This window comes from Sarcophilus harrisii, chromosome 2, assembly GCF_902635505.1.
Source record: "Sarcophilus harrisii chromosome 2, mSarHar1.11, whole genome shotgun sequence".
Lineage (NCBI taxonomy): Eukaryota > Metazoa > Chordata > Mammalia > Dasyuromorphia > Dasyuridae > Sarcophilus > Sarcophilus harrisii.
Genome location: NC_045427.1, coordinates 260,363,626 through 260,380,321, shown reverse-complemented (window position 1 = coordinate 260,380,321; position 16,696 = coordinate 260,363,626). Strand labels below are relative to the sequence as shown.

General features: G+C 34.7%; 1 protein-coding gene across 5 annotated transcripts in view; it reads left to right on the top strand.

Moving 5' to 3' along the window:
• The window catches only part of FSIP1 (fibrous sheath interacting protein 1), a 251,619-nt gene that overhangs the window by 77,806 nt on the left and 157,117 nt on the right, over nt 1–16,696 (top strand). For all 5 annotated transcript variants that reach the window (XM_031952071.1, XM_031952068.1, XM_031952073.1 and 2 more), the window contains one exon: nt 9,901–10,038. In XM_031952071.1, coding sequence (XP_031807931.1) covers nt 9,901–10,038 — 138 coding nt within the window. The remainder of the gene's footprint in view (nt 1–9,900; nt 10,039–16,696) is intronic.

Genomic DNA, 16,696 nt, shown 5'->3' with positions numbered 1-16,696 from the left:
GTTGTTAACTCACTGAGATAGGGACAGTTTGACCTATTAGTTAATATGCATCACTGTTAGTAAATTATTATCTTGTCTGGAAAGCTTCCCTCAGTTTACCTTTGACTCATTTATTTGTCATAGTTTTGGGAATTTATTTGGCATTTTGGGATTAAGACCATGTCCCCTAGACCCCTTAACAGGACTTTTCCCTTCTTTGGACCCTGGTGGACATTTTCTGCCCAATGGGAGGGTTTTCTTCTAGGGAACTTTGGCTGTGAACTGATTCCCCCCCCCCCCAAACCTATATTAGTCTTCAGGCAAGGAGGTAAGTATCCCGTTTGGCACAATTTTCTGTAAAAAATTAGAGCTTTGTATATACATCTGGAGAAAAATGACAGTATAGGTCTAGATATATTCCCTTTGGATCATCCTTTGAAGGAAATTTGGTTTCCTTCAAGGAAGATCTTCCCAAATAGGATTGGGAAGATAATCTATAATCCTCATTAAGGAATTTTGTAATTTGGATTTTTTTTTCCCCTTAAGGAAGACCCCCCAAATCGGGGGTAATCAGAATGTGTGCACCATTTTCAGCGTTCTCCCAAGCCTGAAGAATTGAGAAAATCCTCTATTTCTAGCTGGAGAGTGACACCATATGCCATCATCAGTGTTCTTCAAAGTCTGGGGAACTGAGGGAATCTCATCTTCCCCTACCTGGGTTGGGAAATAATTAAATATAGAGCACAAATTGATTTATAACCCACTACTGGTGTAAAAGGGATCTTTTCTTTTTATATGAATGACTGAGTGTATGTATATGAGTGAGTATAAATAAGTTGCTTTTTTTTCCTATGGTCTGATCACTTTTGGGGAAGGGGGTGTGTGTGGTAATAACTGTTGGTGTTTTTGTTCTCATCAGTGGTGCTCCATGACAATGCCCCTTTAAGTAATCCAGGGAGGGTGACTCGTCTCAAAAGGTTTTAGCCCAGATAGATCCGTCCCTGTATTAGTTTATAACTGGATTCCTGGAAAAAGGACAGAACCCATTGGCAGCACTATCTATGCTAGGCAACATGGCACTGTGAAGCCAGTTGTTCAAAGGCAAGGGCCATTGAGGAAAATTCTGTGTCCTCTCAGGAAGTTTCTTTTGTATTAAAAGCACTGACATAATCCATGGATTTTTCTTTAGCCATTAACTGACCACTGGTTCTAATGCTAAGAAAATGACATCTAGGTGTTTTTTTGTTTTTTTGTTTTTCCCATCTTGAACAGTCAGAAAGGAATGTAGGACTCCTGAACCCCTCCCCATTAGATTAATAAATTGAGCATCTAGCCTGGGGCAAAGCTGTTAAGGAGGTAGTTACTCAGGAGGCAATTCCTCTGGAGGTTTCCTGAAATGATTAAAAGCTTAGCCAGGGCATTCTTAAAGACCATTTCCACAAGTATACACCCTAGATTGGAAACTGGGCTAGTACGTTGTTTTTTTTTAACTTTTCCATACAGAAGAGGTGTACTTTACAAGATAGAAGGAGAAGTAAAATCCAGAGGCTGCTACTCAAGCCTCAAGCAAACAGCTAGTGGGAATGCACGTGCGTGCGTGCGCACACGCGTGTGTGTGTGTGTGTGTGTGTGTGTGTGTGTGAGAGAGAGAGAGAGAGAGAGAGAGGGAGAGAAGAGAGAAATTTTCCTTGGTCACATTTAAGAATTAAACATGTAAATATACACACACGCACATATATAAAATAGGAACTAGAATTAGCAAAAATAATGTGCCAATTCCTTTGGAGAAACTTTTTGAAGCTTCAACTGAACCAAGGATGACAACTTCTTCCCCCTTTTCCCCCCATTAAACAAAACAAAATTTTAAACAATTAGATTTTGGATTATCTGGTTTTAAAAGGAAAGAAATGTAGCTGGTGAATTATTTTGACCTCACATCAACACTTTTAAGTATTATAAACTGAAAGATTTATGATTAGTTTTAGCAGATTAAAAACAAAATGAATCATTAGTATTTATGAAGCAAATTAATTGACCTTTTAAATGATTTCAAATCATTTGATATCTTCCCTCCTCAAAAAGTTATTAGTCATGATTGAAGGGGCCACATAGTTTTCGTTAGGCCATGGGAGCCTTTTAGTCCTTTGAATTTCTCCACTTGGCCAAATAACATTCCTAGATTTGATGAGGACCACCCTAAAGCAGTTACAGATCACTTCAAGTTATATTTAAAGGCTATAATTCTACTTGTTCAGATATAACTGGTTTAATGATGATTCTCTTCTTCATGAGATAGAGAAAAGCCATCATAAAAGCAACAAATAAAGGCTTTAGTGGTGAGGGAGAATTCTGATTCTAAGGATCTCTCAGTTAATCTTTACAAGATCCACATTGGGATCCCAATGATCATCAGATTAAATCACGGCAGTCAATCTTTGCTTAAAGGAATGAATGATTTCATAGCATGCCCAGAGGGTTGTAATAAGTTTCAGGAAAACAGTGCATGACAAGGGTGAGAATCCTAATCATTTCTATGATAGGCTGTGCAAAACTGCTAAACTGTATGGTAGATTAGACCCCATCCACCTGAAAAATGCATGTAATTTTAACATGAGCTTTGTTAGATCGATTCTTGCCTGAAATAAGATAGTATTAAGACTACCCTGGATGGCATGATTTAGTCAGTTTAGCTCTTTTTTAAGGGCATTTCCCTATTTGGATATGAAGGTAGGAAGCTAGAAAAACAAGAAATTGAAAAATGAGACTCATATAGGGAAAAGAGAAAGGGCAAGTCGTCATAGCTGCAGTGTAGGAAGCTTCAGTCCAAACCATTTTCTCTTTCTTAGTTTTTTTTCCCTAAGGCTCTTGCATAGGTAGTGTTTCAAAATCTTGGGACTCATGTGAATGTTTAATGTTTTGGAGGAAGGGCCATATTACTATACAGTGTAGAAACAAAAGATGGGACCCCAAGAATGAAAGGTGGAATGGATATAGCAGAGAACTAGCAATGCATTCATTGGAGGAGAAGGGGAGGGGCTGTGGATCTTCAAAAGGACCTTTTTGTTTTCTTTGAATCTGAGCTCTTATCCCAAGTTATCTGCATTCCTTTCCCTAAAACAAACCCCCTTAAGGTTAGGGATACATTCAGTAGATACTGGAGCCTCTAAATAGATCCTAATAAGTTATCCTGATTCCATGGATTTCCCTTCAGTGATACTTTCCTATATCCTCAAACCTATATCCTTCTGTAAATTTATTGGGACAATATGATTTATGCAAATTGGGGACAACCATTCCCTACTTTCCTCTGTCTCTACAGCTGCCCACCAAATATATGATGTCAGGACAATGTATTTAAAAAACTGCAAAATTAAGTTTTTGTTCTTTAACGTATACTTTGATCAACTTTTTTCTTTATATAGGCCTTGAAGGCAGTCAGTTTAGAATGTCAACAAAATAATTTTTAAAGTTGTATGTTATCATTGTCAAAAGTATTTGTAAAAGAAATGTTAAGAATTATAAAATGCAACTTTCTTGATTAGGAAATTAAAGAAGATTAACTCCCTACAGATTCTGAAAAGTGAAGAAAATAAGTAGTCAGAAAAGGGAAAAGAGAAGTAAGTACAACTTAGTTGGTAAAAAAAAAAAAAAAAAAAAAAAAAAGTTTTAGGTTGACTTTTATAAATGACATACAGACCTTAATTGTTAGTTAGGTTAGACCATATTTTTGTAAACTATTAACTAGGGCTGAGAAAACTCAGAATCATACTCCTGTTTATCAGCAACAATATAAGCCATTGAAGGCCTCCTGCCTTAAAAAGGTTATGGTTTAAAGATTTTTGTAATTACTAAGAATATATCAATATATTTTTGGAGGGGTTTGTTAAATAAATTTCTTCATGTATTGGAACTGGGAGTAAGTAATATGAGTGTATATCTTTCTCCCTTTTTGGGAGAGTGGAAGAGATGTGAAGTGTTTTCATCTCATAAAGAATACCAAACAATAATTCAATGGGGTTTAGTTGTTATAGATTAATAAAAAAAGTCATTGGAATTGAACTATACAGCTTAGGAAGTAAAAGTAAAAGAAAGCCATTGATTGTGATTAAAAACTTTTTGTGCTAATTGGGAAATTTAGATCTATAAATAGTCTGGTTGAAAGAGACTTTAGAAATTGAGCAAGTAAAAGAAGTTTTTGAAAAAAATGAAGAAAATAAGTTTAAGGGGAGAGATTCTTTGTTTTAATTGAAATAGGCAGTAGGAAGGAAAAACGAAGCTCTCTTCTCCCTATCTCCATTTATTTTTTCTCAAGTTTTACTGATCTGTAAAATGGTAGTGTTTACCTCCAGGATTGTTGGGAGAACCAAATGATATATCAATTAAGTGCCTAGCATAAATTTGATAATTTGTTTTATTAAAAATATTGTTAGAAAAGTAGTCTCTTTTGCTTCTCTTGAGTTACAGAGTCACTTGTTAAAAGATTGATGCAAATATGTTTGAAAACTATTTAGAAGTGCACAAGATTATGGAAATAATATCTTAACCTTTGAAAAGCAGTGCTTAACATCTTGCCCAGACCTACAGTGATTTAATTTTATTGAGAACTAAAAGTTACAAAGAAGAAAGATTCAATTCATATCCTTACTCATTATACACAGGGCCTTAAGAGTTTTGAAGCTTTAACTCTGCTTAGTCTATTACAAATGAAGTTAGATAAGTAGCTGGTAGTTGTGCCTTGGGGCACCTAAGATAGTTGACATAGTGGGCTTGGAATCAGGAAGACTCATTTTCAGGGTTCAAATCCACCTTAGACATTGATTAGCTGTATGACCTAGTTCCTCATCTGCAAAATGAGCTGCAGAAGGAAATGGAAGAAACCACTCCAGTATCTTTGTCAAGAAAATCCCAAATGAGATCACGGAGAGTCAGAGTGATTGAAAACAAACAATTGAATACAAAAGTTGTGCTCACTCACCTTTCAGGGTTTCTAATTTGTAGATGACATTGTGTCTTGTCCATATCATACATCAAATACTGTATAAATGTTGGTTCCTGAGGTCTATTCTGTTTTAGATATGACTATTATATAATAAATACTATATAAGTGTTGGCTGCTGAGATTCTTAGTGCTTTATTCTGTTTTAGACATAACTATTATATAATACCTTAAGTGTTTGCTTATATAGTACAAATTAAGAATCATTGTATTAACTGTGTTTTGTGATAATTCTCAAGTATTCTAGCCTAAGGAAAAAGGGCCATGCCTTGTTAGAGATTGACCTGACTCTTTAGAGCCCCTTTGCCTAGGCAAAAACTATCTCCCCCAATAAAAATAAAAACAAAAACAAAAAACCCTACTACTCTAACAATCCTTCACTAAGAACATTAGATTGAGAAACTTTGAACAAAATCAAACAGTAATATAAATCAGCACAGTCTTATCTGTATTTATTAGTACTATTAATGAAAATTAATTGTATATTTATATGGTGAAATTTGATAACCAACACTTTGGAGAAAAAAAAATCAAAACACTTCTCTTGTATTAGGATATTAGGTTATAATTTCAGCTGTTTTCTGAAAGCTGCTAATTATTTTGGTGTAAGTGTAATTTTATTTCATTAAAGTTATAGTAATGGTTTCAGAAATTTCTTCATTTTTTGATAATTGAAAATAGCTTTTTGGACATGATTTATAAGTTTGCTTTGCCTCTGTTGATGATATTATATAAGATTCTATAATACTTAAACCTGAGAGTGGCAAAATTTCAGAGGTGGAAGAACTAGCTTGACACCCAGCTAGAATGGGAAAATGTATAAATCAGCTTACATTAAGAAAGTAAATTCCAGGCAAAGAATTGGAAATTGTGGGGATACCCAAAAATTCAACTTATTTTTACAATGAATCCCTAAATTGTGGTTTGAATATTTTTATAAATGCTGAAATATTCTAGCAAGTATTAAGTTACTATTATTTAGACTGTTTTAAGGAGATTAAGAACAATCCCAGCATAAGGGATTTATTGTTTTACAGCTACAATAAGATCATCTCACTGATTATAAAGAGGCAGGTTTGGGCTGATGGAAGAGAGGTGAGTGTCAGTGAAGTTTCAGAGGAGGAAAAATTGGAACTGGAACCTAGAAACTGCCTTCGTATTAGTAACTTCCTTGTTCATGGAAAAGAGAAAATGTTTGTGTACCTCAGGAAACAACAAAAAGATGATTGGTTTGATTGGAACAATGAGTTAAATACTTAGGGAGTTTTACAAATTAAAGTTACTGCTCAGTTTAAAAATAACTTTTTAAACTGGTGTGTATCTTGAAATTAGAAATCTTGCTGTAAAGATATGAGACTTTTATCTATTTTTATAATAGATTATATTCAATTTGAATTTTAAGAATTCTTACTTTCTCCATACAAAAGAGAAACTTATTTAAGAGAGTAGGAGGAGTAAGCCCAAGTGTTCTTGAGAATTGATAGGGGAGCTATAATAGCTTGGGAAAAATCATGCCAATTAGGCATAACTGAGTGATGAAATTTTGTAGAGATGGTAAAAAAATGGGAAAAAATGGAAAGAAATAGGTAATTACTATGCAGAAAAAAGGTATAAAGACAAGACCTTTGTAGGTGACTCCTTATTTGTAAAATTGCCAGGTTTCTTGAAATCATCTATTTGAGTAAGGTCATCATCTGTATGAGAGGCTTATTTGAATTAGGGAAAATGCTAAACAATGGATTAAATTACTGAGAATTTTGGAAGTCTCTTTGTAAATGTAAATGATATAGAAGTGATTTCTAATAATTGATTTTCATACCAGGATGAGTTTAAACTTGAAAAGAAGAAAAAAGTGAAGCATGTTAAGTGAAATTTTTTATGAGTCCTAGCTTCTTGCAACATCATGAGAATGATATAATTGTATCCAGTCTTAAGTCCTGATTAGTGAAACTTGCTATAAAAGACAAAAACTATGTAGGGGACTGTATGGTTATTTTTCTGAGTTCTGAATTCGTTATTTGATGGATTATTGCCAGTAATATATCATTTGAGAGAAATACCATAAGATACTCAAGAGGGAATGTGATCCTGAATTGTAATGGAAAATCTTGTATATTTGTATTCTAGAAAATTTTGGCATGGCTACTTGTGTTTCATTTTTAAGAATAGAATTTCATTGCGGTCAGTCATTTTAGTATACCGTATAGAATAATTTTTGCTTAATATGATTCCATTGAAATATGGTTAACAATTGAACAATTTTAATAAAATAATTCATTTTATATGTTCTTATTTTCTGTACAAATTTAGGAATTAAGTGTAGCTGTACATCCCATCTCAGATTTTTTTAAAATTGGAGTAAAGTTAGCTTCTAGTGAGTAAATTCATTTGTGTAATTATTGAATCTAGGATTGAAAAGCATCTGCCTGCAAAGTATTGTTCTCCAGGTTTTCATATATAGGATTGAATCTTTAATAGCATTTTATTCTCTTAAAAATTTGGAATTAACTGGAGTGGAAAATTTTAAGAAAGCAACAAGATCAGATAGTCCTGTAGTCAAGTGTAAATGGTTCTAATGGGCTATATAAAAACAAATTCTCTGGTTCTTATTATAGATCTGTTATTAATAAAATCTGAACCACAAGGTTTAAGCTAGTTTTCACCACATGAAATGGTTATTGGAGAAGTAAAATTTGAGAGGCTATATACTAACTTGAATTGAGATCTGTTTTGTAAAAGATTTTAGCAGGAACATCTATGGAATCTCAAGAAGTTCTTTGGAAACAGTGAAGCCTATCTGCTAAGGAGGAGTCTCCTGCATAGCTGCCCTGAGAATAAGACCTATTCCAGATGTCTAAGAGAAGATATTTCCAGAGATCAGACATGGAATATTTGAGATTCAAGATGAAACTTTCTAATTAAATGGACATTGGGAGTGGGTTATTAAAATGCAAGGAGACTTGATGTTAGATAGTTAATGCTGATAGTCATTATTGTATTACTTTGGCTATTTGTTTCACTGTATCTGTATACTGAATTCTCTGCTATCTTGTTATCATTAAAAATATTACTTTAATTATTCTTGTTATGACTTATACTATAATTAATCATTCTTCTTATACTGACCAGTAAGGGAAAATTGTAACAATCTCTCACTGAAAAAAGGGAGAAATAAACTCTACTAAATCTACATACATATCCTAAATCTACACACATATATCCCTTTCTTCTGTATCTTGGTATTCTCCCATGGTCTGCCATTCTACAATCGGCACAATCAGGAAAGACAATAATTACTTGAATTATTTACTTTAGATATTCAAATTCTTGAACATTTAATTAATAAGTAATTAGCCAACTGATTGACAATTAGCCATATACATTTGGCAAAAGTATCCAGAGGCGACACTCTCCTCTTCTCCTCTCATCCAGCCCTCCTCACATCAGTGCATTAGCTGTTGCTTGGGAGTTAAAACCATGGGGAAGCTACTCTATCTTCCAGAGATCTATTCACATGTCTTGATATATATACTGTGCAACTGGGAAAAAGAGTGTGAGGGCATATCACACCCTTTCATAGAACCATTGAGTTAGCAGCTTTTATATTTAGAAGCCAATAAGGGAATAATAGTTCTATCATCCCAGAGTTCTTGAGTCTTCAATACCTAGATAGCACGTGTAGTTGGCCCCAAGAAAGCCAGACAATTTTATGCAATCTCATTACATTGATATATGGACATGTTTTTCATGTTAGGACATAACCTCTTTTGGATGAGAACTGTTTCATTTTTTTTCTATATATTTTTCTCCATAACTAGCACCTAATATAGTGCCTAGCTATAGGTGCTTAATAGTGCTCATAGACTTTTTGAAAATATTAGTTGATCTATATTTTATGGGCCAAATTTTTTTGCATTAAATCATATAGTAAGTCATAATTTGAAACCCAAGTCACAGGAAAAAAATGGTTCTAAAAAGTTACAAAATACAAGACAGGCTTGTGTGTATATGTGTGTGTGCGTGCGTGTGTGTGCGTGCGTGTGTGTGCATGCGTGTGTGTGTGATGTTTTATTTCTCTGTTCATTTAATGTTGCTTGTAATACACATTTTATGTTGTAAAATCTTATTCAGTAAGAATAGTCTCCCTTAAGCTTAGCCTTTGTTCATGATTAATAATATCATGCAGATAGTATTTAATAAGCTTTGTTGATTGAATGACTAGAAAAGTTATCCTACCTCTTGAAATTCCTAAGTTAGCACTATTAAATAACATTATTTTTGGGAAAATAATTTGAAGACTTCAATTTGTTAATGATAATGAGGGCAATAAATTGTATTTATTTCTATTGATTCTGTTGATCTGTCTGATAATTTGTTTCTGAAAAGGGAAAATTTTGAGAGGTTGCAAATAGGGATTTGAAAATGAAGAAAAATTTATTGTTGGAGGGTAATGAGGTGGTGGTAATAGTTTGTCCTGCATTCTTGAAGATGACCATGACATCAGAAAGGTGACATCATGACATGCAAGTGAATTGGATTTAAGGGAGGGAAAGCTGTATTAGTTTACCCGACTTACTTTCTCATCCAGAGCCATCTGGTTCCAGTGGCCAGAAAAAGATCAGAATGATTAGAGATGGCCTTGAATGCAGTGGGAGACCTTGGTTCTTCTCTCAGGTCTCAGTTTGATTGAGGGTACACCTATTTAGTGATTAAGGCTAGTTATAAATTGAGGCACAAAATGGTCTCTTTCACCTAATTAAGAAAAATCAATTTTGGGAAGGGAAGACCCTCAAGGTTTCTGGCCAAAAAAATGCTTACCATAGAGAAAAATGGTGGGAAGCTATAGTTTTTTTTTTCCTTGCTTTAGACTAGTATATGGTAATATGCTTCCCTCTTTAATATATAATCAATTTTATTTTTTCCAGGAAACTGTTTTTAAAGACAATACACTAGTGAAAGTGACTCCAGGGGATAAGATACTTCAAAGCACCAAAGAACACCGGATAGAAAAAAATCGGCTCAAAGAGATAGATCAGCAGCTGAAAGAGCTGGAGGAAGATTTTGTAAGTCTTTTATTTCAAATTTTCAAATGTTAATGTGATCAATTAATATGTGAAGAAAAGCAAAATGACAGCATTCTATGTTCTGTGATATATCAAATCAGCCATGAAAATCAACATGAAATTTAGAAATAAGAATTTGAATAAAATGGAAGATTTAAAGCAATTATAGAGATCACAAATCCCTCTTTCCTGGCATACAAATGATGCTGGGAGCTGCTGGCTACATCCCTCCTCTTTTTACTAGTTATATCAGGAAGCTGGCTCAGGTAATATAAAAACTGGTCTAGCTGTTTCAGGGGAAATTAGGAGATAGAGGGACAATTGGGAAGAGAAGATTGTTCCTTGATTTTTAATGGGAAGTGCTGACAGGGCAGGAGACACATTGTCCAGGAATTGGGGGAGAGAGGATACAAATTGTAGAGAACCATCATATATATCTAGTTTGGAGAGAAATATACTTATGAGGTACAAGAGGAGAAAATGCATGTGGCCTGTGAGAGCTACTTACTATATGTCAGTTCTAGCGCAATGGGGACTAATGTACAGAAAAAAACTTTAGAGTAATGGAGGAGGTGCTTTTTAAAAAACTCATCACAATCAGAGTGCTTTTCTCAAATGTTTTTTGAGCACTTTTCATTTGGAAATGGCTAAGATCATTTAGTCAGTCAGAGGCTGAGAAGTTCTGAGCTTCAGAACTTCAGAATCAGCAAGTATAGCCTTTGAGAAACCAATCACTACTTGCTTGAAGCTCACCAGGAATTCACGATGAGAAGTAATCATACTTGTTCATAATTGGGGAGAACTGCAGGTACAGGAAGTTGTGGCAAATGACAGGGTGGCAGTTATAGGGAACAATGATTTATGAAAACTGTTGAGATTAGTGGAACACCCAAACTTCCAGAAATACAGTATGCTGCGCATTCAGAGGGATTGGTGGAGAGAACTAACATAGAGAAACAAATTCCCACTTTACTGAGGTGTAGAGTCCTATCTGATGAAAGTCACTGAGACTATTCAAAGTTCTTCTAAGGGGAAGAGTTGATTGCTAATGGTATCTTTACTTTCAGTGGTTTAGAGTGCATAGTTCTGTATAATTCCACTTACCTAAAAGTAAAATTGTTCATACTTTAAGTCTCATGATGCTTTGTGGTTACAAGGAGACAAATACTGAAGTTCCTAGAGCATCTGAATAGTGACTAAGAGGCAGATTGATGAGAAAATTCCAAAATGTACCTGACTGTGTCAGTAGAGAGTCTCACACAAAGTCTGCAATCCATAGCTGGAAATAGAATCTACTGTAATTTCTTTTGAGACATAGGAAACATATGAAAAATACCAATTACCAGGGCCAGGAAAAAATTGCTGATCTCAGATATTATATATAAGCTAGTTTTAGGTGGTTGTCATTATTGCCATCATTCTTATTGTTCATTCTTTGTTCTTGAAAAGAGGATCAATGACTTCAGAAGAGTGATGCCTTGACTTGCAAGTGAATTGGATTTAAGTGAGGAAAACACTGTTTAGGCCAGGGGTCCTCAAACTATGGCCGCGGGCCAGATGCGGCAGCTGAGGACATTTATCCCCCTCACCCAGGGCTATGAAGTTTCTTTATTTAAAGGCCCACAAAACAAAGTTTTTGTTTTTACTATAGTCTGGCCCTCCAACAGTCTGAGGGACAGTGAATTGGCCCCCTATTTAAAAAGTTTGAGGACTACTACTGATTTACACTCATCAGTCTCACTCTCTCCTCCAGAGTTTTCACAGGAATTCAGTGGCAAGATATAAGTCAAGACAACTGGTGATGGCCCAGATGAAGAGCACAAAAGCCAGAGGTGTCATGGAGAATAACAGACAGACAGACAGAGCCAAAGAAAGAAACAGAGAAAGGGGAGAGAGGGGAAAGAGAGAGAGAGAGAGAGAGAGTCAGAGACAGAAACAGAGAAACAAGAGAGACAGAGAGAGAAACTGTAATGCTGGAGAAACTGAGGCAAGATAGAGATTAGAGCATATTTAATATTTTATTTGAAAGGGAGAGATTTACTGAGACCAAATGAATCCATGGTTTGGTCCCAGGGCTGAATGAGACTTGTCTCCAAGAATCCAGCAAACAATGTGAGTTCTTAATGACATATATACATGTGGCTCAGACACAGGAGGTAAACCGAGGCAAGGAAGGAATCAGGGTGCTAAGAGCTGAATGAGAGAGACTGACAGGGTGGGGAGAAGGCACCGGAGATGTATCTTGATAAAATGGTATGTGATATTCTGATAGATTAGGATAGGGAAAGGAATTCTGATATTCTAAAATATAAGATCTTTTATCCTTATCAAATATTCTGATGATTAAGAGGGAGGGGTAGTTTTGCAGGATTGAGCAGAAAAATTTAGGCAAAATAATTCAGGGACAATTTAGGGAAACTGAGTCAGGACAATTAGGAAAACTGAGTCAGGATAATTAAAGAGAACTGTGGCACAACAAAACAGAGGGGGGGGAGGGGAGGAGGAAGAGAGACAAAGACAGAGAAAGGGAGAGAGACAGAGAAATAGAGAGAAAGAGGGAGAGAGAAATAGAGACACAGAGAGAGGGGGAGAGAGAGAGAAGCACACACACACACACACACACACACACACACATACACACACACACACCATACTCACAGAGAGGCAGAAACTGTTTTCAATGCCAGAGGAGTTTGTGTTTGAAAAAAAAAATGGCAGCAGGGATCAACTAACATGCCCCTAAAAATTCATTCCAAAAATACTTGGTATGCATGTCATAGTTTTCCAAGTTTTACAATTATCTTTGCTAAGAAAACCCCAAGGAGGTGACAAAAAGTCAGACATGACTAAAAAAGGAATATTAGATTTATTTGAACTATAGAGCACTTATCTGCCTTGCTCTCCCTTTAATTATTTGTTCTGTCTAGGCTCTGCAGCAAGCATGAATACATAATTTTGAACCCAAAGGAACCACTTACATATCTTACCAATTGCAACTGGGCACATACATCACAAAAAATGTAATTAGACTGTTTACAATTCTAATTGGGGGTATTTTCTACCTTTATTATGCTAAGATTCTGCTTTCTTTAATTGGTTCATTTGCTCCATCACTGTCAGTTAATAAATATTAAGTAAAACTCTGTGCTAAGTGCTTGAGGAAATAGTAGGAATTTTATTTAAGTAACATAAACCAGTTGTCTCCAACTCCAGTCACCCAGCAGTGGGGTGTGGGTAATCATAGTCACTCAGCACTTGCAGGGGATGATCATATATATCTAGTCTTAGGTCAGTACCAGGATAGGTCCTGCCTTTTCCACTTGGTTGCAGTAAGGTCAACCACTGCATGTGCTGGCTCGCTGCTATGTGCTTAATCTGAGAGTCCTACTTGATAATAGGACAGGAGAGATTGCTCACCTAGATGTTTTTGCCATCTTGGGGTCATGAGGAGTATTGCTTATCCTGCCCTGAGATTGAGAAAAGTAGTGGCTCATGAAGACTTTGCTATATTAGTCTACGCCTCTCCATCCTTCTCCTTCTTCCCTCAATTTGACTTGATCCTATCCTATGACCCCTACAATGCTTCTACTAGATATGTCCCAAGAAGCATAAAAAGAGAAAAAAGTCATATATTATTATAAAAATATTATTAGCAGCACTCTTTGTGATAGGAAAAAACTAGAAGCAAAATAGGTATCTATTAAATGCAGAATGATTGAATTGTAATATTTGAATATCATGGAATATTCTTATACTATAAGAAACACTGAATATTAAGAATTTGGAGAACTTAGAAAGACTTGCACGAACTGATAGAAAGGAAAGCAAATAGAAGTTTTAAAAAATAATCTTACAATAACCATAGATACAGAAAGAAAATACTTTTGAAAGACATCAGAATAATGACTAATCTTGACTGTGTCAAGATTTCTCAGCTGAAGAGGTAGACCATCTCACCTGGCAGATTGCCAAAGTTGATGAAAGAAGAAAATATCAAATGTTGGAGGGGTTGTTGGAAGATGGGCACATTAATGTACTATTTAAATGGAGCTATGATTTTAGTCCAGCCATTCTAGAAAGCAGTTTGGAACTATGACCCAAAAGTTTCTAAATTGTGTATATCCATTGACCCAGCTATTTTACTACTACAATAATAATATATGACTTTTCCCAATTTTTATGTTCTTGGGGCATATACATAGTAAGATTATTGTAGGATTATAGGATAGGAATGAGTTAATTACTTTCCTAGTGTAATTCTGGAAAATCACAGGATTTTCCAGAAAAGTTGAACCTACTGATAGGTCCTTTATCAGTACCTTAAAAAACAAAACAAAACTGTCTTTTGTGCCTTTATGTACCTGTCTTCTCACATATTTTACATTATCTGTAATTTTTGTTTCTTATGAACAGGAAAATTTTTTTTAAAGAATATGAATATGCTGTGCTTGAAATAAAAAAAAATACAAATAGCTTCCTAATATATATCATCAAGAGATAATGATCTTTAAGCTGTTTTTTTTTTCTTCAAAAAACATGATAGATTTATTCTGAACTACATATAGTCTTTGGTCTAATTTTAACATAACTTTTGGTGGACTTTGTAGCATGGTGGTTGGGGCTATTTGTTCTATTCATAGCTATGTAATAGAGTGAAACTGTAATAATGATTAGTTCGATTTAATCTGTGTCATGCTTTGCCATCCATGCTAACACTATAGTGTTAAAATAATACCAGATACTATACTAAACAAGCAGTTGAATGACTTGAATATAGTTGTAGTTCATGTTTTTTTTTAATATTTTATTTTTCCCTCAATTACATGCAAAATTTTCTAAAACTTTTTTTTTAAGTTTTGAGCTTCAAATTCTATCTTTCCCTTCCTTTTTTCTTTTCTCTCTGAGATGGTAAGCAATCTAATATAGGTTATATATATATATATATATATATATATATATATATGTATATATATATATGCAGTCATGTTAGACATTATCATATTAATTGTTTTCTGCAAGAACACTTGGAACAAAAAAAAAGAATGGAAGAAAGAAAGGAAGGAAGGAAGAAAGGAAGAAAAGTGAAAAATAATATGCTTCAGTCTGTATTCAGAAAACATCAGTTTTTTGTCTGGAAGCAGACAGCATTTTTCACGCTAAGTTCTTTGGGATTGTCCTGAATCATTGCATTATTGAAAATAGTCAAATCATTTACATTTGATCATTGTGCAATGTTGCTATTACTATATATAATGTTCTCATGGTTGTGCTCACTTCACTTAGTATCAGTTCATGTAAATCTTTCCAGACTTTTCGGAAATCATCATACTTAACATTTCTCATAGCACAATTATATATTCCATTACAATCATATACAACTTTTTTAGTCATTTCTCAGTTTATGGACAATCTCTCAATTTCCAATTCTTAGCCACTATAAAAATAACTGTTATAAATATTTTTGTACAAATAGGTTCTTTTCATATATAAAGAATACATGTATACATTGTTCTAGAAACTAGGAGTGGAAAGGAAATTGTATCAGAAAAAGGGTAAGTTGGGGGTACTCATCTCACGAAGAGGCAAAGGAAACCTATTATATTTGAGAGAAAGAATGGAGGGGGATGAAAATATAGTGTATATCTTACTGCCATCAGAATTGGCTTAAAGAGAAAAATTTTAGACATATTTGATTGCTAGGTGAAACTTCTCCCTCCTCATTGAAAAGTGGGAAGGGAAAAGTGAAAAGGGAAGGAATAAGCTAAGCAGAAGGGAATATAGAAATTGTGAGGAAAAGGAGTAAGATAGGGGGAGGAACTCTAAAATGGGGGAGGGATATTAAAAGGGAGGGCTGTGAGAAGCAAGTGGTGCTCATAAGTTTAATATTGGGGAGAGGGGTAAGGGGGAAGGAAGGGGGAGAAAACCATAAACAGGGGTTAACAAGATGGCAAGTAATACAGAATTGGTAATTTTAATCATAAATGTGAATGGGGTAAACTCTCCCATAAAGAGGAAGCAGTTAGCAGAATGGATTAAAAGCCAGAATCCTACAATATTTTGTTTACAGGAAACAGACTTGAAGCAGGGCAATACATACACAGTAAAGGTAAAAGGCTGGAACAGAATCTACTATGCTTCACGTGAAGTCAAAAAAGCAGGGGTAGCCATCCTGATCTCAGATCAAGCAAAAGCAAAAATTGATCTAATTAAAAGAGATAAGGAAGGGCACTGTATCTTGCTAAAGGGTAGCATAGATAATGAAACAATATCAATATTAAACATATATGCACCAAGTGGTGTAGCATCTAAATTCTTACAAATAGATTCTTTTCCCTTTTTGTTTTATCTCTTTGGAACACAAACCTAGAAGTGCTATTGCTAGTTAAAAGGGTGTATTATGGTCTTTTGGGCATAGTTACAACTTGTTCTCTAGAATGATTGGATCAATTCACAACTTCACCAGCAATATATTAGTGTGCCAGTTTTCTCACATCCTCATCAACATTTATTTATTTATTTATTTTTGTCATGTTAGTCAATCAGATATCTGTGAGGTGGTAACTACCTCAGTTGTTTTAATGTGCCTTTTTCTAATTGTGACACAGAACATTTTTTCATATGACTTTAGATATCTTGAATTTCTTCTTTTGAAAACATT